At 44.9% G+C, this 23,752-nt stretch overlaps 1 protein-coding gene across 1 annotated transcript in view; it reads left to right on the top strand.

The window, feature by feature from the left end:
• Window positions 1-23,752, top strand: part of LOC139446824 (DDB1- and CUL4-associated factor 1-like) — a 57,641-nt gene that overhangs the window by 9,880 nt on the left and 24,009 nt on the right. Inside the window, exons 7-19 of the mRNA XM_071228163.1 lie at window positions 984-1,126; window positions 8,424-8,525; window positions 10,148-10,306; window positions 10,932-10,972; window positions 12,142-12,280; window positions 12,596-12,805; window positions 14,103-14,272; window positions 14,732-14,851; window positions 18,748-18,850; window positions 20,109-20,228; window positions 20,576-20,647; window positions 21,541-21,622; window positions 23,122-23,258. Of these exons, the coding sequence (XP_071084264.1) occupies window positions 984-1,126; window positions 8,424-8,525; window positions 10,148-10,306; window positions 10,932-10,972; window positions 12,142-12,280; window positions 12,596-12,805; window positions 14,103-14,272; window positions 14,732-14,851; window positions 18,748-18,850; window positions 20,109-20,228; window positions 20,576-20,647; window positions 21,541-21,622; window positions 23,122-23,258 (1,598 nt within the window). The remainder of the gene's footprint in view (window positions 1-983; window positions 1,127-8,423; window positions 8,526-10,147; window positions 10,307-10,931; window positions 10,973-12,141; window positions 12,281-12,595; window positions 12,806-14,102; window positions 14,273-14,731; window positions 14,852-18,747; window positions 18,851-20,108; window positions 20,229-20,575; window positions 20,648-21,540; window positions 21,623-23,121; window positions 23,259-23,752) is intronic.

Below are 23,752 nucleotides of genomic sequence, written 5' to 3'. Positions count from 1 at the left end.
GAGCATCGATCCACGCAATTGGGATACGATGACATGCATCAACCAAGTCAGCGAGCCTGATCGGCTTGTCAGGCTCGCTGATTTGGTCGATGCGTGTCATCGATCCCAATTGCGTGGATCGATGCTCACGATATTAATCACTGGATTGTCTGGTCCAGACTCGATTATTTACAGACCGCCATCATATAGCTGGAATATTGCTGAGTGCAGCGTTAAACAACAACCCAAAACCCAAAGCATTCTCCAGCATAGCTTTGTTTTGGAAGTGACCCCATCTCTCTTATCAATAATTTAGCACAGATTTTCAGTCATTCCTGACATTGAGGAGCTTCAAATAATGCAACAGGTCAAGTTGGGTACTGGTGTTACTCTCTGTATCACCGCTTGTTTAAATCCTAAAATAACGGGGTAATTTGATTGGGTAGCTATTTTTAGCACTGTGTGATTCAACCAGGAATATTACGAATCTATCGTAGCAATTGGTTTCAGGATATTTGTCACAAAAGAATGGGCATAGCACACTGGATAATCGAGGTTGAATGAGTCAAGGTAGACGGATGTTGTATGTTAATACTGCCTACTGTTTAGGGCTGTGTATTGACCTGGATTTTGTATTGCAATGATCAAGGGAGATAATACGGTCACATGGTAGCGCAAGCTCCTTCCCAGTGATTGACACCTTCGTTATAGTATGAATACTCTTGGTATAGAGAGCTCCAAGAAAGGGCTATCACTGTGAGGAGCTTGATAGTCGCAATCTGTACACACCAATTGATAAGATTGTCAGAGGCAAGTTGTATCAGAAAGATACTATTTTCTATCTCTATATCGATTAGGGACACATAAATAATAAAATATGCTTATTTATATTTGCCCCAATATACTGCTACATTTACAAACGTATCACACTACGTAGTGCTGAAGATTTGCACCTCAATATACCGGTGTACCGGTAATACCGCACACCTGTACTACTGTTACAGATCCTGACCTGGAGTGCAGCAACAGCAGCTGGGCGGAGCTGGAGCCGTACGTTATCGGCTCGTATTCCATGTCCCCTCTCACGGCTGGGATGAAGCAGAGGATGATCCTGCAGTATCTTATTCCCATGGGGGAATATCAGGAGGTCAGTGTCAGGTCACCAGGCTACACCTGATGCAACATTCCTGTGTTTTTGATGCAGTGTACATGATGTAAGCATGTAAATACAGTGATCCCTTGCTACAACGCTACCTTCAGGGTCCAAATAATTGATGAGCGTTATAGATGATCAGCGGTTTAACGCAGGTCGAGTCGTAGGTGGTAGATGACCAACAAAACAGTATACATGCTCTGCCTACCTAACACGATCTACGTTTCACATTTCAGAGTTTCAAAAAAGATTAGAATAGAAGTTATGTAAGATTCATAGTGTAAAAAAAGATTTATCGAGCATAATATGCGCTTTAAAAAAACAAAAACACATTGTATCCCTGCTTTACCATGCGCTATAACCGAGTTAGCGCTATATTGAAGGGCCCAATAACGAGGGAACACTGTACGTAGAAAAATATCAACTGCATCGATTTATGGTACAACTTGCAACTCATTCAAGACTAACATCAGAATTATTTCCAAACATTAATCCGACTGACCCCAACAGCTGCTCAGTAATAGATAGAAAGTGAACAGTGACACTCAGTGTATATCTAAACTATGTTGAGGACACAGTGAATGTGCAAGCAGGCTTTATAGAATCCCAGTTGACAGACAACTCTAAAAATTACCAGCCCCTCCTTGCCACCTGGTTTTATTTCTTTCAACATCATGTTCATTGACTGTATCCCTGAAGTAACTTTATTAGATCTACACTACACATCATTCACACCAAGTTCAGTCATATTACATTAAGTAATACGTTACCACTGTTATACCGAGGCTGTTGTCTCCCACAACTGCTGCTATAGCGAAATCTACCACAGAGATCTCAGTTACCTCATGCAGCACGTGCGTAGCCACCTAGCTGCCATGTGACACCCTTCACTCTTGTCTCTTTCGTCTGCTAAGCAAGACGTGTTTTCTCCTGCTGAAGCGTTCCTGAAGATTTGGTGATATTTATTATAGTTTATTCTCTAATAGACTGTGCTTTTATGGGGCGTTGCGGTAGCTACGCTTGGTTATAATTTTCCCGCCAAACGGAAAAATTTTCCCCGCCCTTTTTTCTATATACTTGCGGGGTTCGCATATGCACGTTGTGTTTTACGTTTCCCCTGTTCTTGTATGTTTTGGGGGTTAACATAACTTATTTCTTTAATAAAAGTTATATGTGTATGTTATATGTTCACATTGCTCGTTTATTTTCTTGTGAAAATGCTCGTTTGTGAATCATTGTGGTGCGTGCGTTGTAACCATGTTTTGTTCTTTGTTTATAGCAAACAATCAATGTCTGACATGGATATGTCCCCAGTATCCACCCCCTCTACCCCTGCTCCTCGGAGTTGTGGGGTGTGCAGAAAGTTTTTGTCGTCCCGGGATCCCCACGATCGTTGCCCGCGGTGCAGGGTTCCTTGCGGGGACACCCGGTGCACCCTGTGCGAAGGTCTGGGGCCTGCGGAGTTTGAGCGGGTACCGGCTGTACGTACAGTCCGTCTCCACCCCTGTGGTGGCCGGTTCGTCCGGTCGGGGTCCCCGTGCGGGTACCACCTCCTCGGCTGCGGCGGATCCCCTTGCGGCCCTCGGGCTGTCTGGGGATTCCGTCGCCGCATTGTTGTCGAAACTTGTGGACTCCAAGCTGGCGGCCTTATCGCAAGATAGGCCGCTGGCTGTTCCGTCCCCGGCCTCTTCGGTGGCCGCGGGTTCGGACGCGGGGTCCACCGGTACGGCGGCGGCTGCCGTGGTTACCGGTCCTTCCCCCGAACCGTTGCTTCCGCTATCGGTTAAGGACCGCGTGGCCATGGTGTATGACCTCTTCGAGGACATGCCAAAGCCCCTGCCGATACCGCGGGGAATCCACGGTTCCGTGGGTTCCTCCGAGGTATACGACGAGACGTCCGACAAGGCTTTCCCGGCATCAACCTTGCTGCGCGGGATTAAGCCTTCTTTGGAGAAGGCCTTCACGGCTGCCTCCGGTCGGGGTCTCCCGTTACCTCCCCCGTCGTGGAGAAAAGGGTCTTTCCCAGTACATGACCTTGCCTTTCCCGAGGCTGGTCCTTCTGCGGAAGCCCATGTGGAGCGTTTGGGGGTCCGTGCCCCACCGGTTGCCACGGTACCACAAGGTACCTTGCAACAGCTGGACACCCTCGCTCGACACTCCATGCTGGCATTGTCTCACGGAGACACATACCTGGCTGCAGCGGCCAGTCTGGTCGAAGGTTCTCCTACGGACCGAGACCAGCGCATTTACAACTGCTTGCTCGGTTTGAATGCTTCCCTGGAGGACGTTGCCGGGGCTTCGGCCTTTGTTTCCGACACGTGCCATTTTCTTCGGCGCCAGTCGTATCTGGCTGCTTCAGGGTTGGACGCTGCCAATCAGGAGGTGCTCCTTTCGCAGCCTTGGTCTGCTCGGACCCTGTTTAATAACAAGATCCCTGGGGTTCTGAAGGAACAACAGGCCGCTGTGTCTGCCGATGCCTCTCGGCACACACTGGATCTTGTGGGGTCCTTGCATAGGCGCCTGGGTGCCGCTCCGAAGCGGAGCGCGCCCCAGGATGCTCCGTCCGGCAGGCCTAAGGGGTCGGGTCCTTCTTCCTCCGGGAAGAAGCCCCGCTCTGAGGGCTCCGGTAAGGGTTCTCAGCAGCCCTTTCGCGGGAAGAAGGGGAACTGGGGGAAGCCCAAGTCGTCTAAGGACGGCAAGGGCCCCTCCAGGTGACTCTCATTGGAGGGGTTCGTATGCCGACAGCGCCAACTGCGGTTGGCCCGTAGGCGAACCCGAGTCACTTGGCCCTGGACAGTTGCGCCTGCCGCAGCCCGTCCGGCCCCCCTCTCTATCCCCAGTGGGAGCCAGACTCCAGACTTATTGGGAGAATTGGGAACAAGTGTTCGACGACCCGTGGGTGGTCAACACGATTCGGTACGGCTATCGGCTCGATCTCAAAGCGAATCCGCCGCTCACCGTTGCCCCGTCGGCAGGTTTCTATTCGGAAACCGATCTTCCCTTCCTCGCCGATGCCATCGGCAGGTTGGTGGAGAAGAGGGCAGTTCGGGAGTTAGCTCTACCAGAAATAACACCGGGGTTTTACTCCAGGATATTTCTCGTTCCCAAGAAGGACAGTGCCGAACTCAGAATGATTCACAACTTGAAATCGTTCAACGAGTTCTACCTGCGCAAGCCGCCCAAGTTCAGAATGTTGAGCTTGACGGACCTGAAAGCACTGATCATGCCGGCCGACTGGCTAGCTTCGATCGACCTGAAGGATGCTTATCTGCATGTTCCGATTCACTCGGATCATCACAAGTATCTCAGGTTTGTCTTTCAAGGCAGGCACTACGAGTGGGTTGTACTCCCATTCGGTCTTTCATCCGCTCCCTGGCTGTTCACCCGGTTAACCACCCCCATAGTGGGGTTCCTCCACCGGAGGGGTGTCCGGTACTTCGCGTACCTGGACGACTCGCTAGTAGCAAATCGAATGACGGACACCCTGTCACGCCATCTCGTTTTCGCACGTCGGCTCTTGGAGCAATTGGGCTGGATTGTCAATCTCCCCAAGAGCGAGTTAACCCCTTCTCAGAACTTGCAGTTCATCGGAGGTCGGTTCAACACGGTGTCCCATCGCCTATTTGTCCCCCCAGACCGGTGGCACAAAATTCAGGCGATGATTGCCAAAGTCTTAGCGGTGCAACAGACTGTTCACTTTTGGGAACAGCTGTTAGGGCTACTTGTATCAGCCCAGGACTGCACCGAACGGGGTCGTCTCCAACTCCGCCCGCTGCAACGGTTTTTAATCCAGTTGTTAGCAACGGAGGTGAACAGTGCGACCGTCGCCCTCCCGGATCGGCTCCGACCGCATCTGGAGTGGTGGACGCTCCCTTACAATGTCTTATCAGGAGTCTCTATGCGGCCCTACCGGGCCACGTTGAACCTGTATACAGACGCCTCTCTAGTGGGCTGGGGCGCCCATCTAGAGGGGGAGGTGAGCTCGGGGCTGTGGTGCGTAGATGAACTAGGTCTTCACATCAATTGTCTCGAGTTCAAGGCAGTGATCAACGCAGTCAATCACTGGAAGCATCGTCTCGTCGACGCCCGGCTCATGCTGGCGACCGACAACACGACGGTAGTGTCCTATGTGAACAAACTGGGGGGAACCCACAGTCACTCGCTACTCGATCTCACGTTCGAGCTTTACGCTCTGGTGGACAGTGTCCCGTGCCAGATACGCGCCCGTCACATTCCAGGTGTGTGGAACGTACTGGCCGATGCTCTATCGAGGCCTCAGGATCCGAGCCCCACAGAGTGGATGCTGAACCCAGTAGTGTTTCAGTGGCTGTGCGAACGTTTGGGTCGTCCGATGGTCGACCTGTTCGCAACACGGTTCAACAATCAACTCCCGTTGTTTGTATCACCAGTCCCGGACCCGAGGGCCATCGATCACGATGCTCTCGCGTTAGACTGGACGGGCTTGGACGCTTATGCTTACCCGCCGACAGCGTTGATACCACACATTCTAAGCCGGCTTCGAGGAGTTCGCTGTCGAATGTTACTGATCGCGCCCATGTGGCCGAACAGATCGTGGTACCCCGACTTGCTGACCCAGGTCACGCAGTCGCCACTCCCACTGCCTGTGAGACCGGATCTCTTGATCCACCCTCACACCCGTCAGCTTCATCCAAACGCAGGGCAGTTCAATCTGCACGCGTGGATGTTGTCACCGAGCGTCTGAGGAGTAAAGGTTTTTCTCGCCGGGCGTCTCGGGCATACGTTAGTATGCATCGTGATTCTACCCAGAAGGTGTATAATGCACGTTGGGTTATTTTCACGAAGTGGTGTTGTAAACATCACATTCATTCGCCAGATAAGGTATCTGTGCAGGATATTGCTCGTTTCATGTCTCACTTGCGAGAGACCCGGAAACTCTCCGGGGGTTCCATTGCCAACTATGTTTCGTCCGTTGCTACGGTACGGGACGTTGCTATGGGTACCAGTCTCTCCAAAGAGCCGGTGATACGGGGTATTATCAAGGGTTTCAAACAGCACGATCTTAAGAAGGGCCGCCTTCGGGCACCGGCCTGGGATCTTTCCCTAGTGTTGCAATCACTTACGGAAGCTCCGTATGAACCCTTGCATAGTGCTTCGTTCCGGCATGTGACTTGAAAAACAGCATTTCTCCTCTCCTTTGCCACGGCGGCACATGTATCCGAAATTCATGCACTCGATGTCGCCAAGGTACGATTCGATAGGGGTGACGAAGGAGCGGTCCGCCTGGGCCTGCTCATGGGCTTCGTCGCCAAGAATCAGAGAGTCGGGCAAACGGAGAGAGAATTCACTGTAAGATCCCTCAAAGAAATCTTACATCCTGCTGATACTGAGGACAGAGCGCTGTGTCCGGTTAGGGCCCTTAAGTATTATCTTAAGGCTTCGAATGAACGTAGACAAGGGCGTGACTGTCTGTTCATATCGTGTAACCCTAATCGCACGGTTGACATAACTCGCAACTCGATTGCCTTGTGGCTTCGTTCTGTCATCAATCTGGCGTACCGGTCTCGGGGGTTACCGGTAGCGGGGTCAAACCCGCACGAGATCAGGGCGCTAGCGGCAACATTTGCCCTACACTCGAATATCTCTGTTCACAGAATATTACGAGGTTGTTACTGGCGTTCTGACTCGGTTTTTGCCAATCATTACCTCAGAAAGGTTTCTGATGAAGACGTGGAGGGGGTGCACCGTCTTGGGCCGCTGATCGCGGCACAAGCGGTCATCTAGGGGGGGTGTCCAGCGCAATTCCAAACTCCGCGGTCGTCAGTCCTTGCACGGTGGTCAATCGGGGTCGTCTCCAATGTTCCCACGCCGTGGGTACAGGAGTGGGGGTCCTGCAAACCAGCGCACTCACACCACAGGTGAGGCGGCTTTTTGTGTGTTTTATCCTTATTTGTATTTTGACAATTATTCATTTAATTGTCTGTCGTGTATTCCAACCTTGTGATACATGCTTACGAATACTGGAATTAGGTCACGCCCCTAATGCAGACTTTAAGTAGGCTTGCTCTGGGATATACGGTCAGAAGGAAATTAATTTCCCTCTTTTCGACTGTTTAACCTGATCTAAGATTAAGCTCACGCGGATACAGTGTTCTCATCCGCTGCGGCGATGAAATACCTATCCAGTGGGGCCGTTTGGAGTCACCAATCGTTTTGGCAATGACGATTGAGCCTTACGGTATGCGCTTGACAGTGCTTTGGTATTCCTATAGGGTAACGCCTAGCTAGGTGCATGCGCATCGAGTGCTTCCGCCTTGGTGTTTACTTCCGCTGGTCGGAAGGAACGCTAGCAGTCAGGATTCGGGTTGTAGGTGCTCCCCACCGCCTACTGTGGTAGTCAGCCTCGGTATAACAGTGGTAACGTATTACTTAATGTAATTTGTAGAATTTTCCTATTCGGAATATTCTATAAGTAATACGTTACCACTGGGCTGCTGCCCGCCCGTCCGTCCCCCGAGCACTTGCTCTCGCAGGAGACAAGAGTGAAGGGTGTCACATGGCAGCTAGGTGGCTACGCACGTGCTGCATGAGGTAATTGAGATCTCTGTGGTAGATTTCGCTATAGCAGCAGTTGTGGGAGACAACAGCCTCGGTATAACAGTGGTAACATATTACTTATAGAATATTCCGAATAGGAAAATTCTACAAAATTTTCTCCTTTTTTCCCTGGAAAATTTCCCTTTGGTTTAAGACTAAGTCGCTACAAATGGATATTTAACCTCGAAGAAAAGCAAAATGTTATTTCCTTACACTAATAATCGGTCCACAGGGACTGGCAGTCAAATCTTACTTTTACAGGTAATAAACTGACAATTATCTTTCAACAGGAACACTGGCAAAATTCCATAACTAGACAAGATGTCATCATAAACTACACTTCGATGTGACACCTGATATTGTTATGTCATTTTAAAATATGATTTGATCAGCCAGGCATACAAGAGTGCCAGAAAATCATGTATCTGTACAGTAGGTGATAAACTATTATATGCACATGCTGATATCCTCTATTTATAATTCCCAGAAAGAAACAGTTTACATTATCATGATTATTGGTGTAGGTAAATTCTCGTGTTACATGTTGTTACCCTGCCTGGTGTTCAGCATTAAGGGGGTAAGGTAAACAAGGACTGGTCGATTCAGTGTCAGTATACTGTGCCTGAATGGACTATATGAGTGCCCAAATCTTGAACACCCCATCTCACCTCACCTCACCTCACCTCACCTCACCTTACCTCACCTTGTGTTGCAGCTGCTGGGAGCAGCGTTTGAGCATAATGCCTTGAATCTGATTCTGTACTACATCAATTTGAAGGAAAACAAAGATGTGCGACTAGCCTTCGAAGCTCTCAAGGTGAGTTGTACGATCAGTCTCAGACTGTGCTGAATCAAAACATAAAATAGATGGGCACAGTGTTATCATTTACATATTTATCACATGTTTGTCATGTGTGATTCATTGATGATTTTTGGTTTATATGCACCATTGATGCACATGAGCATTAAAGGGCAAATAAAGTGAAAAAGATTATTGCAATTTTGTTGCAAATTGCAATTTTCCTTGATACATTTAGTCAATTTCTGAGAGAGAAAACTTCATAATATTTGTAGAAAGTATTTGAATGTTCAACCCAAAGAGCTGCAATCAAACGCTCTGTAATCAGCTTCCAAAACAAACCTATTTAGCGGCTTCGCCTAAACCTACCGTCACAGTGGTGACATCTGTTTTCATTGGCTTGTATGTTTGCTGTGTTTATCTATCTTGTGATATATTCCGTACCCAGCTGGTGATAATATCCAATCAGCTTGCAGGCCTAGCTGTCCGTGCTTATTAAGCCACACGGTTTTAAGATTTGTTTGGGTTGTGACAAAAACACCTCAAAATATGTACTTTTAATTAAGCGTAACAGCGCTAACTTTATGTTACTTTTTTCTCTCGACCATCCTATTATACATCATACTGGCTACATAATTATGTATGTAGGGTCTATTAATATATTGCACGACACGTGCACTTTAAGCACCTCCTGATTCGAAATCCCAACTCTGAAAAATAATGACCAACCCTGATCTGAACCCAACTGAACACCTTTGGGAAACAGACCCCAAGTTCAAAACCTAAATGAACTGACCCAGGCACTGCTCCAGGAGGATCCCAGTGTTGACCATCAGATGTCTGACAAGAAGCATGAGGAGACGCCACCCGTGAGAGGGGTGGATACTCCAGATACTGATTGCAGATTCAGTGCTGATTCCTGGGTTGAAGATAATCGTTTGTCACTGCATGATGTGATAATCCGATTCAGAGTGTGGGCTAGGTGCTGATACTGTTTAGCATTGTTGAAATTAACGTTTTCAGACTTTTCGCATGACGCCAATAAATCGGTACCTATTGCTATTTGTTTGTCAGTTTCCTACTCTGTTGTCATGTTTCCAAAAATGAGTGAGTGACAGCGCTTTTAACAGTATTCCAGTTATATCAACGTGTCAGCTTAATTTGGGAGGAAAGCCTGAAGTGATGCAGGTCTCAGATGTTTACCACTTCGATGAAACCCACGAGCATGGGTATGGTGCTGACAAACCTAGAAACATAATCGGGGAGAACTGGGATTCAAACCCACAATCATAGGTGTCTGGCGTGTCCAAGGGACGCAACTCTGCACAGCGAATCGCGGCGCCTTAGACGACTGGGCCCTCCGTGCCCCCGTTTCCAACAATGAATCACACCAGTCATTATTTAATGTAGCACATATCAGAAAAAGTGGATGCATGTGATATATACATGATATAAACATTGCTTGCCTTAGAAACTGTTTGTACAGAAAGAACATCTTGAATATCTTTGCTATAGATACATGCATGCTTGCAGTGACATCATCATGTTTGAACATTCTTGTCAACAACAAAACTAGCTCTGGATGAGACTGCTTCAAGCCTGGTCAGCGAGTGCTGAGGACGAGTGTTGTATGTTTTCAGTACCTCGCTACACTGCTCTGTCACAAGAAGTTTGCTATCGAGTTCCTGTCAGTCGGCGGTGTTGGGAAGCTGCTAGAGGTGTATCGCCCGTCCATCGCCGCCACAGGGGTGTCACTCTGTCTGTACTACCTGTCCTACTTCGAGGATGCAATGGAAAGGGTATTACTATGTCGGCGAGGGAGTTTTAGTCATAGTTCAGCCTTGCAGGGGTTAACTTAATATTACACTGTAGGAACGCAACTGCTAATTGTTGTACAATGTTGTAGATGTAGTGTTATATATATAGGATTCATCACACTGTTTAATAGGGAAATATCAATCCAGTCTAAGTTAATTGGTATTTTCTGAGCCTTGAGAGGAAAATACCTACTAATGGAATGAGATATATTTTCCAAATAAATGCAGCAAGATTATTTGTGACCAAAGTTTTTGAAATCTTGTAGATCTGGGTTGGTTGTTGGTTAATGTCATTCAAAAATACTTGCTGATCCATGCTTGAATTTAGTCCTTATGGGTATACAATGTTGCAGTCTTTACTTGATAATGTTGAAATTTTAGAAAGAGAAATTACTTGCTTGTGATGTGCTTTTTGTTTTTGTAAATATTAATCCAAAATCTACAATAGCTTGTGTCCAGAGCTTCGTTAGCAATGCATATCAAAATATACCTGTTATATGGTGCATATAGTTCATCTATCTCTGAATCTTTTATGATATTTTGATTCTGTCTATTTTGACTGTTGTGAGTGTGATGTGTTTCATAAGCCATAACCTTTCCTTTTCAGGTGTGTTTGTTACCTGAACACATCCTGTCAGATCTTGTTGGGTATGTATTCCTCTACAGTGTGCAATACACACCTGACACACCTCAGTAGGTTTGACCGCCTCCGTGGTCTATTGGTAGAGCGTCCGCCCGGAGAGCGGAAGGTCCGGGGTTCGATCTCCAGCCACGTCATACCAAAAGACGTTAAAAGATGGTACTTGTTGTTACCCTGTCTGGTCGGCTCGGAGTCAGTAAACTGTGTCTGAGTGGGGTATTCATGTTAAACTGCGGCATGGTATCTCAGTGAGCTAGCACTATAAATCGGCATCAGTCCGGACTAGTACAAGCAGCCACACAAACACACACACGTACATGCACATCGCTATATAAGTGCAATAATGTTGCACGCGACGTTAAACCCAATTTCACCTCTCCTCGCCTCAGTAGGTTTAACAGTTTAATGTTAGGGTAATGGATTGTAAGAATATAACTTCATGAGTGTTTCCTCTAGGTGTTCGTGGCACTGGATGTCTCTTATATTTACTGTTCAACATCACGGATTGGGGTGCAGGGTACATACATTCCCCATCACCCCATGCTTGTAGAGAAATGTGACTCCATGGGGGACATGTAACCACAATGGCTGCAGTTAGGGTTAATACTTGGATGGGTGGCCTCCCAGGGAACCAGTCATTGTAGCCTTAAAAACTCATGCTAGTCCACTAGCCCAAGATAATACATTGTGCCAAGGTCAAAATCCAAGGATCCAAATCCAATAATGGTAGTCCTCATTGACTAGTAGCTTCCATTCTGCTACAAAATGGAACTGAATAAAACTGACAGGAAATGTAAACATAGTGAAAGTTTTAATCTTGTTCAAGTAGGACTAGCTACAAACTTTAAGGACTAGTATAATAAGTATTAAACTAGTCCTCTTGACTAGTCTAAACCAGCCCGAATTTCTAAGGCTGCATTGTACAAGGCTTTTGTTATTGCTGAAAGACAGTTCAGATTTTCCTTGTTCTTCTAATTGTTGCTGTGATAATAAAGTGATAATAAAGGCAGCCTTGTCAGACTTGCACGATTTTTTTTTGTGGTGAACACGCAGGCAGTGGTATAAACAAGGAAGTGTGTTTCGAACATTGTACACTGTTCTGTTCGAATTGTGTCAATTTGCCTTGTGTTTGTCTGTTTGATGGTTACCATGGTTACAGTGTTGATTGTCCTGCTAGGTATGTCATGTGGCTGATGGAGTGTTCCCATGACTCAAGCCGTTGCCATGCTGCCATGTTCTTCACTCAAGCCTTCCCGTTCCGAGTCATCATGGAGCTGTTTGACCAGAAGGACGGATTGCGCAGACTCTTCAATGTGGTCAGTAGCTTGTGTCTCCCTGAGTCTCACTGTGATAAGTTACCTACCTGCATAACAGAGGGAATCTTGTTAACTCAAACAACAACTTACCTGTGAAGATCTGGGGTAGAAAAGGTCTTCAGCAACCAATGCTTGCTGTAAAAGGCCCGCATGCAATGTCTGAAAAGTATAAAGTCAAATTCTCATTCATATCTGATCTTCAGTAAAGATTTGTAAGTGTTTTGCTCATTGTATTAATTATGTATAGTTCGTGGCCAAGAGGACCCTTGTCATACCTTGTCCTTGCCGGTCCTCACACTATGGTACAATTTGCAGATCAGCACCCTGGAGATCCTCAATGTGGAGGACGAGGTGGACATCATGAATGAGGGCCACATATTCACGATGAGACAAACGGCGAGGCACGTGTGTTCCGCTCTCAAGAGATACTTCGAGGCCCACCTGGCGGTAAAGGCTGACGAGATCCGGCGATCTCACCTCCGGAATGATGGGAGCAGCTCTCTGCAAGAAACACCTGCTTATAAGGTGAGAAGCTCATTCATCATCATATGAAAGTGGGGCAGTGGTTAAAGTTATAAAGTGCTTAAACGCCGAACACCCGGGTCCGATTCTCCACATGGGTACAATGTGTGAAGCCCATTTTCCGGTGTCCCCCGTTGTCATATTGCTGGAATATTGCTAAAAGCGGCCCAAAACTATACTCATTCACTCACTCATTCATATGAAAGTGCATTTTAAAATATTTTCTCACACCTCTGACCTGTAGAAATAGGAAGACTTGGCATGAGCAGTAGTCGGTTAATGTCCCCACTTTTTATTTTATTTTGTTAAGAGTGAGTGAGTTTGGTTTAATGCCGCTTTTAACAGTATTCCATTGGGGCATGTCAGCTTAATGTCGGAGGAAAGCCCAAAGTGTTGCAGGCCTAAGACGTTTACCACTCCGGTGAAACCCACGAGCAAGAGTATGGTGCTGACAAACCTAGAAACATAATCGGGGCGAACAAGGATTCGTACCCACAATCATAGGTTTCTGGAGTGCCCAATGAACGCAACTCTGCTCAGCGAATCGTGCCGCCTTAGACAACAGGGCCACCCGTGCCCCCTTATTTTGTTAAGAAAAAAAAGTAACATGTACCTTTAAATTTTGGCATTCTTTAATGATACCACTTTTTGCTCATGGTTTAAATTAAGATTGTTAAAATAACATTGCACAAACAAAATATTATTTGTGGTGCTTGTATGATTTGGTATTAGATATATCTTCTTTGAAGATTGCTGTCATATAAATTGTATGATTTAAACATATTTTATTGCGGAAAATGAAATGGATTAGGCACAAGGGACACAGTTACGAAGTCTTCTCCTCATAAATTGTTTTCATATTTGTCTTTTGGTGATTATTTTTTATGTTTGGAATGTGGCCAACCATTAACTATGCGAACGTTAGAACCACTGATCAATAATACAGCAAACTTGAATGACAACACTGTATGACAGTGGTCAGAGTTCAACCTGGGTTGGGAGGGTGGGTAAGATGGCTGAAAATACTAATCAGCCTGTCATGCTGCCTATGTGCTCCCTGCATACAACAAATAGAAACTTGGAAACTTGGGGTGACATCCCGTCCCACCTAACATCTACAATTCATGCTGGAGTTATCTCCCTTTGGTAGACAAAGCTGCTATTGGTCTGGACAGAAACATTAACTAAGAAACAATAAAATCACTATAACCATAACAGATCCAAATCCAAAACTTACAGATAAGTTTAAACTTTAAGAATGATTAGATTGTGAATGTCATGTTTTTGACTTGTATTTCAGCCACTCAAGTTGACTCCTGAAGTCATCCAGGATAACATGGAGCTGTTGATGGAGTTGCTTCCCCTGCGCACACACTGGGTGCCTGAAGCCACGTTTCACAGGCTAGGGGGAATCCAGCTCCTTATACAACTGGTTGCCATGGCACCTGATTGGAACAACTCTCCTGGGAAGTAAGTTAAAAACATTTTTTTCTTGGTTGTCAGCACCATACACAGATTCATGGATTACGTACATCTTCCTCGCCCTTTGAAATGACACACTGGGACATGACTTAACTCCTTTCAAAGCAGCATATAACCTCTCTCCACATTCTCTCTTGTTACTTGTGTCACCACTTGGGGGATGCCACTTGATGCCAATTGATTGATCGGGTGGTGACACTCAGTGACTTGCTTGATGGCATGTCATCATACCCCGACAGATAGAGGGTTGGGGCACGAGTCTGAGTGGAGCCACCTCGGGTGAAGTTCTTGATGGCAGTAGCAAATATTCAAACTCAGGATTGTCCGGTCCAGACTCGAATAATTTCAGGCCGCCATCATGCAGCTGGAATATTCATGAGTGCAACAAACAACTTGTTTCATGATGAAGCTGAAGGATGAGTTACTCACAGATGCAATGTTTTACAGACCAGAGACAATCAAGAGTGCCCTGGACGTGATCTCCCTGTGCATGGTGACCCCAAAGTCCCAGCTGCTGCTACTGGACTCCATCTCCCTCCCAGACAACATGTCCACCCCCGCCATCAGGTACGTGCGCCGCCCCCGGGCAGCTGGCAAACACTAGTACCTATTACCTGCTGGGAATGACAGGTGCCTAAAGTGGGAATTGATAGGTAGTATTCCTTGCTGTCATTGTGACCCATGTGGTAATAGAGAATTTTGTCTGAGTGTCTTTTGACAGTAAGTAGATCAGCACGACTAAAGCAGCAAAACTAACGCTTGCGTTGAGGTTTTCTCTACTTTTATCGACAAGTTTTCCTATATTTGATATCAAAGACATGAAGGGTTGATTATGTTTCCTATCCAGCATCATTCTCAATAATTAAGTGCAAAAATAATTATGAATTTGACGACAGTTTTGACATTTGACACCATCTTGAAGTATTAGCATGATAAAAACACATCACCTTGCCAAAATATTTCATACCACTTGTAATTTGTCTAAACTGTTTGCAGCTGAACTATTCTATGTAATGCTACTATATCTATGCCAAATTACCATCTCAACATTGTGTTTACATGTGTGCATACTTTCATCAGGGAATCAATTTTTGGTGATTAGCTCACCTGGCTGAAAATGAAGTGAGGGTATTTTGTTGCACAGTGTCCTTTATTTGTCGGTGTGTCCAGTCGATGCATCCTCATTACATGGAATGATCCCCATGGAGTTCCCCAGTGGTTGCCATGGAGAGGCGTGTTACCTCTGCATGGTGCCATGGTGGAGCTGTAGTATACTCAATATTCCCTGGGAGTCCAGGTTGGAAGAGGTCTCCGACTCACTGACTTGGTTGATTGCATGTCATCGTACCCTGACAGCATGGGATGTTGATCATGATATGAATCAACTGGTCCATCTGCTCCAGTCTCAGCTGTTTACAGGCCCCTGTAGACCCGTGAAGATTCCGGGGTAGAATAGGTCTCCAGCAACCCATGCTTGCCGTAAAAGGTGACTATGCTTGTTGTAACGGGATCGCGTGGTCAGGCTCGCTGACTTGGTTGATGCATTTCATCGATCCCAATTGCGTGGATCGATGCTCATGATATTAATCACTGGATTGTCTGGTCCAGACTTGATTATTTACAGACCGCCGTCATATAGCTGGAATACTGCTGTGTGCGGCATTAAACAACAAACCAACCAACCAACAGGCCGCTGTACATGACAGGTGATACAGTATATGAACTCACTGACTAGTTCACTGACATATGGTTACCATGGTGATTCCCTTCAACTCACAAGACCCATGACAAGGCACAAAATATTGGGTAACCATGATAGTGCCTCCTCCAAATATTCAAAAAGGTGTCAGTGAAGATTCTGTGGATAAGACATAAATGACCCTTCTGTAGCAATCTCATTTAACAAGACAGTATGACGTAAGTTTGCCTTGACAAGATATTGCACCTGTGAATACGTCATTAGGTTCGGCACAAGCATCAACTGTCGCCAAGAAACAATGTCGCCCTGATGGAGGTTTCAGACATGCTTGAACGTCATTGCTGACAAGCAGAAACAAATGTAGAATTATTTTTATCAAGTGATAAACCAAATGATATGGGATTATGTTGTTTACATTCAGTAATAAAAGATGAACTATTTATGCAGCACCCTTGCTACAAAAGTGTGTTGGTAGGTTTATCAAAGTCACTTATGAAGAGTGCTTGTACTGTTTATTTGGTTGATTCCTCTTACGAATATGATTACACGTCGGGTTAGAACTGCAATATAGGCAAACTTAAATCTAATTTCAAAGTAATGTCTCTTATGAAATATTTGAAGTTTGGCCAAATTGGCAATAATTTGATAGGGAAGTAAGTCCTGTTAGATTACAGTGAGTGTAATATACTAACACTTTGGCATAAAACCAATTCCCCAACTCAGACAGCTGCTTCTTGGCCTGGACCCCGCCTCTCTACACAACAACAAGATAACGCCAGCTGTAAGGTATGTGGCGCCATCGGAACAACACCAACTCCGACTCCAACTCGAAGATGACAGACTACCCCTGATTTGCATGAGTCTGATGATTTGAAAACCTTCTGTTATGTCCCTGGACCCTGAAACATTTCTCAGCCAGTGCTACACCTTGATAGCTGAATACAAATAAAATGGTTACCTTGGTGACTGCAAAGGTTTGAGTCTGAGACTGACTGGGTAGGATCATGGGCTGTATTTCAAACACTGTCTTTGAATGTTTGTAGGTCCATTTTAAGCGGATGTAAGATTTGTTAATAAAAAAAAGAAATTGGTTTGTTGTGTCTTTTGTTGAGTTGCCATAGTTAATTTTGTTCTAGTTTCACTTTGATTTGGTGATGAACCTACAGTGTTTTCAATGAAGAGGTATGTCATTAGTAGTGGTACGATACACCGATGAATCGGTCTATTGTGATTTTTTACTTCTTGATTCAAGTATCGATTACAATCGCACACAAAGTAAAAAGTATTGATTCTTACCTTAGATGTATTCTTTAATAAATGTTACACCAAACACTAATTACTAGTGAAAATGAGTAGTGAAAACGTTAATTTTTCATTGCGCCATACCTGGCACTGCCAACTCTAAATCATTAGTGTGCCAGGTTTTTGCCCATCCTCTATGAAAAACATGGCTTACGCACCACAGATAAGAGCACATGCCAGTAGTGTGATACGTATCAGATCGTGAGCAAGGTATCGTGATATGTATCAAGCGCACCGTTGGTGTATCGTCACAGGCCTCTATGTCATAGATTTGAGTGTGCTAAATTGTAAAACTAAATGGGCCCAACTAAATGCATAATGTGAGGTTTTGAATCTTAAATTTGATAATAAGGTCCATAGCGGATGTAGCTCTTCATTGACAACACAGTATATTTATCTCCATTCTGCCATGACAAATTCAAACATGAACTCTTTGGTGTTATAACAGATATGAGATAATCGATCATCACTTTAAGAAAAGTTTGTTGCTGTGTGCACAGTATATACTTGTACACTGTTTTCTGTAGCAATGTTTTTAGCTTCCACAGAGTATGACATCATACTAATTTAAGCTCTTTGGCATCCTTGATAACCTGTATTACACTCTTAAGATCACTATCCAGTATCCTCTCAAAACTTATTGCTACCAATCATAAATGTTCAAGCAACATATATTGCTGATACACGAATTTGAAACTACTTCCTGACCAGCTGGATGTGATCCATTTTAATGTTTCCTGCCTCTGTGAATCAGAAGCATGTTATAATGATATGAAATCATTTATGGGATGTGAATACCATTTTCGACGTAATAAGCGCCGAGGGCGCTCTCAAAATTAGGAATAGGGGGCTCTTATAAAAATATTATTTGGAGTTGAAAGATAAATTTCGTGGTTTATGCTGACAGCCTGAAATGATTATGTACGACAGATATATTTTTCCAGAATTAAATTGCCCATAATTAAGGGTGCTAAAATATATATAAGCCTTGTGTACATTCATCAGTTGGAAAGGGTGCTAATTGGGATTGTTCACTTGCCAATATAACAGCAAATATCGTCGTGGGCGCTTATTGGAGCGGGGCGCTTATTACGTCAAATACGGTATTCCCCAAAGTCATGGTAAATATTAGTTGTCCTGAGTTTTTAGGTTTGGAAGTTATGTTGTTATTAGTTAACGTTTGTTATTCACAACATGCTTAGATATAATCAATAGCTAGTATGGTAATATGCTTACAGTTATATCTCAGCTAACTTGATGAATGAACTTAATCAAGTCTGACAAGTGTCTAATCATACCAGTGTACCACAGTTCACATGATTGAAATTGCAAGTTAAGGACAAAAGCAAACTAGCAAACATCCTGGAGACAATGTAATTGTACTTGGAAGTGTCTTGGCAGTTACTCAGGTGTTTGTCAATATTCTGTAGATAATCGTCTCATCAGCATTTTCTGTTTGCAGTGTAATCATTGGTCTAGCAGAGGGTGAGATTCTTGCTGATCCCGAAGTCCAGAAGTCTGCACTAGGAGTGCTGGTCAACTGTGTGTGTGGACCAATAGAGAGGGTGAGTTACCATGGTAACTGTACCAGGAGCCTTCAGTTGCCTTGTGAGGAGAAGAACACATTTCTGTCAATAATTGAATTCATGGGTGAAGTTTGTTTTTGCATGTCCAACCAAGGTCTGCGTCTTTTTGATTCAAATGCAGTGTTAGAAACCAAGGGAATCCTTGAGGTTTGCTGCCATAACCTGGATGGTATTTACAGTGTCCACTTTTAATGTTAGCCTTATGAAAAGGACCGCTTGACTTTCATGCTTAACCTTGAGAACTTAATTTGATCCTCTTCTTGGTTCTTAATAATCCTCTTGGTGAGCATGAGATGATTACTATGGAGCATTATCATGATTATGCTCTGTCCACATTATGCAAACTTTCCTTTCCTTTTTCTGCATCTGTATGAATTCATAGACAACATGGCCCGTGAAGATTCCGGGGTAGAATAGGTCTTCAGCAACCCATGCTTGTCATAAGAGGCGACTAACGGGATCAGGTGGTCAGGCTTGCTGACTTGGTTGATGCATGTCATCGATCCCAATTCCGTGGATTGATGCTTCTGATATTAATCACTGAATTGTCTGGTCCAGACTCGATTATTTACACACTGCCGTCATATAGCTGAAATATTGCTGAGTGCGGCGTTAAACAACAAACAAACAAACAAATCATAGACAACATTCTTCTGGCCTTAGGTGTCTCATCTGTGGTTGTCATTTTCAATATCTTGACATGTGGCACCAGGCAATTGATACTATGTATGCCTGACCACCGCATGCATGGTTCACACAGTCTTGCAAACACCTCCATATTGACAGTCCACTTTTACATTTGGATCTTCATTGAAACAGTCTTTAAATTCCACAAAATGTCTTGAAAAGGGCTTGAATATAAGGGCTGTTACTTAAGTATAATGGACTTGACATTATGTAATAATATATAAGAAGGCTCTATTTTGTACGCCATGCTATGTTGAAATAAAACACACTACTCAAACTTTGTAGCCTTAAATCTGTACTATGGCTGCGTGACCTGCTGTTCCTGAAGTAAACAACAACATAGATTAGACAGTTATTCAGTTGATGAACTGTATATTGAACATTAGGGTACGTTATGGTACATTAATTCTGAAAGTGAAATTCTGAAATGAAATAAGAATGTCCTAATAAATGTTTGGAAGCACACCTGGGTTTTTCATTTAGCCTTGGAAAGTGTGATCATGTCTTGAAAAGGCCTTGTATTTGATGGCTCATCATGCTTCCACTGCAGCTTGGCGGAGGTGTTGGGAGGTTCATGGGTGCTGGGTCAAAGAAGAAGGTCAACTGGAAGATTGGCGAGGACACAATGAGTCGGATGTGGAATGGTGTACGCACCAACAATGGTATAATGGTGAGTATCAGCGGATGAGTGTGTGATGACGTCTGCCTTGATGAGTGTGTGATGACGTCTGCCCTGATGAGTGTGTGATGATTTCTGCCCTGATGAGTGTGTGATGACGTCTGCCCTGATGAGTGTGTGATGACGTCTGCCCTGATGAGTGTGTGATGATGTCTGCCCTGATGATTGTGTGATGACGTCTGCCCTGATGAGTGTGTGATGACGTCTGCCCTGATGAGTGTGTGATGATGTCTGCCCTGATGAGTGTGTGATGACGTCTGCCCTGATGAGTGTGTGATGACGTCTGCCCTGATGAGTGTGTGATGACGTCTGCCCTGATAAGTGTGATGATGTTGCAGGTGTTGCTGAAGCTGCTGACCATCAAGACGCCCATCACAGATGCAGATGCTATCCGAGCCTTGGCTTGCAGGGTAGGTGGTACTAACTGGACCATTTTATTGCCTGTGTCAAAACTTCTCAGGTTCCCACACTACATTCCTCTGTTACCGATGAATACATACAGTTGCTATGTGATGTTGTCACTATTTCTAACCGGCGAATCCAGCAATAGCCTGGTTCCAGTTGAAGGGAAACAAACAAGTGCTCCTTAGATAGCACCTCACAAACTGCATTGTTTCACGTTTGACGATGTGTGCAGCATGTGCCATAGCCCTATGGTATCTGTTCTACACATTGCTTTTTAGGCAGGCAATTGTCATGCATGGAGTTTCATTTCACTGACACATGATTTTTTTTAGCTTTGTAGCTTACTAAGACCAGCCACACATCAGTTACTCAGTACTCCACTGTATAGTGAGTGACAGGACACTGTACACAAAATCATTAATGTCTACGATGTTTCTTTGCATGAGCTCCAAACGCACCAGAGTTAATGTTTCTGCATATGTCAATAATCGTTATCATTTGCAAGTAATCTGTCTCTGTGTTGATACTTGTTAAGAATAGGTCCCGATTGTCTCATTCTCGTAAATGCTCACAAGTTTGAGTATCAGTTGGTCAGGCTCTGTGATTGGCTGATCAGTGTGTCACCTTGTCCTGATGGTATTGGAGGTTGCTCATGCTCTCAACCACTGTTTTGCCTAAACAAGACTCAGTTATAAACATGGTGGATTATTGGTCACTGTGATGAAGACTTAAAAATATACAAATGATGGGTAGCATTTTGTAGAAATCATAGTGATCATGATTGGTCTAAATACATTACATTACATATTTACATTACAATGTTTACATACTGCCAGCCCATGTTTTGCATCCTTGGTTTAGCATGTTTAGACTAATGTGTGAACTTCCATCTTTCCAGGCTCTTGTTGGGCTGTCCAGATCTGAAACAGTTCGTCAGATTATCAGCAAACTTCCTCTCTTCCAAAATGGAACTCTTCAATGTAAGTTGCCTCTATTGACAGGTTCCCCATTTCAGGAAGCTACTTGAAGGATACAGTATGCCACCACCCCTCAAACTTGATATGGGTGAAAAATTGCTAAACGTGTCATAATACATCACTTACTCGCTCACAAACTCTGAACCTCGGACAATTCAATTATCTGCTGCTGTATGATAGTTGTATTTTGAAAGGGATCTTTTGGTGGTTCTCCTTCAAGGTACAGAGAAGGAAGGCTAGGAACCAGTATAGTTATTGGTGACATATTGCTGTGTTCTTGCATCTCCCCGAGGCAAAGGTGTTAACCGACTACAAAAGTCCAGTTTCCACCCTTGCCGAGGTACGCTGGAATTTCTAGGCTTGATTGTAGTGCCACCAGTGGCCATAACAAGTTATGTCCCATCTATGTGTAGCGGCCATAAAATTTCCGAGTCCCGTGATGGGATTCGAACCACGGACCTTCTGATCAGAGGTCGGACGCCTTGTCCACATGACCAAAGAGGTTAACCCCGTCAGCAAGCTGACAAGGTAAGGATGTCATCTGTGGGATGACTCCACGCCCTGCTACATACTCCCCCGTCAACAGAAGGCACGTCCCGGGCCGCATAGTAGGGTACTGAGGCTTATTTTGCTCAAATTTGATATGAACGTGCTCAGCCCCACGTTGGGCGCCAATGTAGCGGCCATAAAATTTCCGAGTCCCGTGATGGGATTCGAACCACGGACCTTCTGATCAGAGGTCGGACGCCTTGTCCACATGACCAAAGAGGTTAACCCCGTCAGCAAGCTGACAAGGTAAGGATGTCATCTGTGGGATGACTCCACGCCCTGCTACATACTCCCCCGTCAACAGAAGGCACGTCCCGGGCCGCATAGTAGGGTACTGAGGCTTATTTTGCTCAAATTTGATATGAACGTGCTCAGCCCCACGTTGGGCGCCAATGTAGCGGCCATAAAATTTCCGAGTCCCGTGATGGGATTCGAACCACGGACCTTCTGATCAGAGGTCGGACGCCTTGTCCACATGACCAAAGAGGTTAACCCCGTCAGCAAGCTGACAAGGTAAGGATGTCATCTGTGGGATGACTCCACGCCCTGCTACATATGTGTCTCCTTCTGACCAGTCAGATTCCACCTCTAACATCACTTGCATTTGCTTCAAACAAAATGACGGCGCCCAGTCAAGACAATCTTATTGATAATCAAGATCTATATTGTAATAAAACGGGTCTTACCTCAGGAAGTGCATCCAATCCTGATCCTAATTGTTTCGGGTTCATGGAAACATAAACACAAAACAAATTGCTTGGTTAGCCAATCCGATGCCTTGGAAGTACCGCTGTAGGGGTACGGTGTAATTTTTTTCTGCACATAATATTCAAATTCTTTTTTTTCCATCCGCTAGAGGGGGGGTGCACACTATACTCAAGAAAATACGGTACTTGTAAATTGTTTATTTAGCATAGACATGACTACTTCATGGATTGTGTCTCTGCCACCAGCTCTGATGAAGGAACCCGTTCTCCAGGACAAGAGACAAGAACATATCAAGTTCTGCCGGTACGCCAGTGATCTCCTGGAACGTGTATCCGGCAAGCGTTCCAACACACTTGATGCTTCTCTTGAAGACATCAGAAAGGTTAGTCCCTACTTAGGGATTCCAGGAATGCATTGGTCCTCAGTGAGCTTGTTATAAGAATATTCCAGCTGTATGGCAGTGATCTGTAAATAATCAAGTTTGTACCAGACAGTCCAGTGATTGACAGAATGAGCATTGATCCTTTGAATTAACATGAATACCCCGCTCAGACACAGAATACTGACTCCAACCCAACCAATCCTTGTTTTAGCCGTTAATGCTGAGCACCAGGCAGGGTAACAACAAGTACCACAGTTTAATGTCTTTGGTATGATTTGACCATGGATTGAACAACTGACCTTCTGCTCTCTCCACGAGACGTTCTCATCAGTGTTTGAAATATGAAAAATTCTCAGGCTGCCATCAGGCCCCACAGACTTAATAAGCATCAGGACCTCACTCACTCACTTCAGGCCCCAATTTAATAAACAGCAGCTTACTGTGGTAAATAAATCGACGTGGTAATTTACTGCAAGCCCATACATATTTATAAC

Source organism: Haliotis cracherodii, unplaced genomic scaffold (genome assembly GCF_022045235.1).
Source record: "Haliotis cracherodii isolate W230 unplaced genomic scaffold, xgHalCrac1.p SCAF_6, whole genome shotgun sequence".
NCBI classification, from domain to species: Eukaryota; Metazoa; Mollusca; class Gastropoda; order Lepetellida; family Haliotidae; genus Haliotis; species Haliotis cracherodii.
The sequence above is the reverse complement of the archived record's forward strand: the minus strand, read 5'-3'. Positions and strand labels throughout refer to the sequence as shown.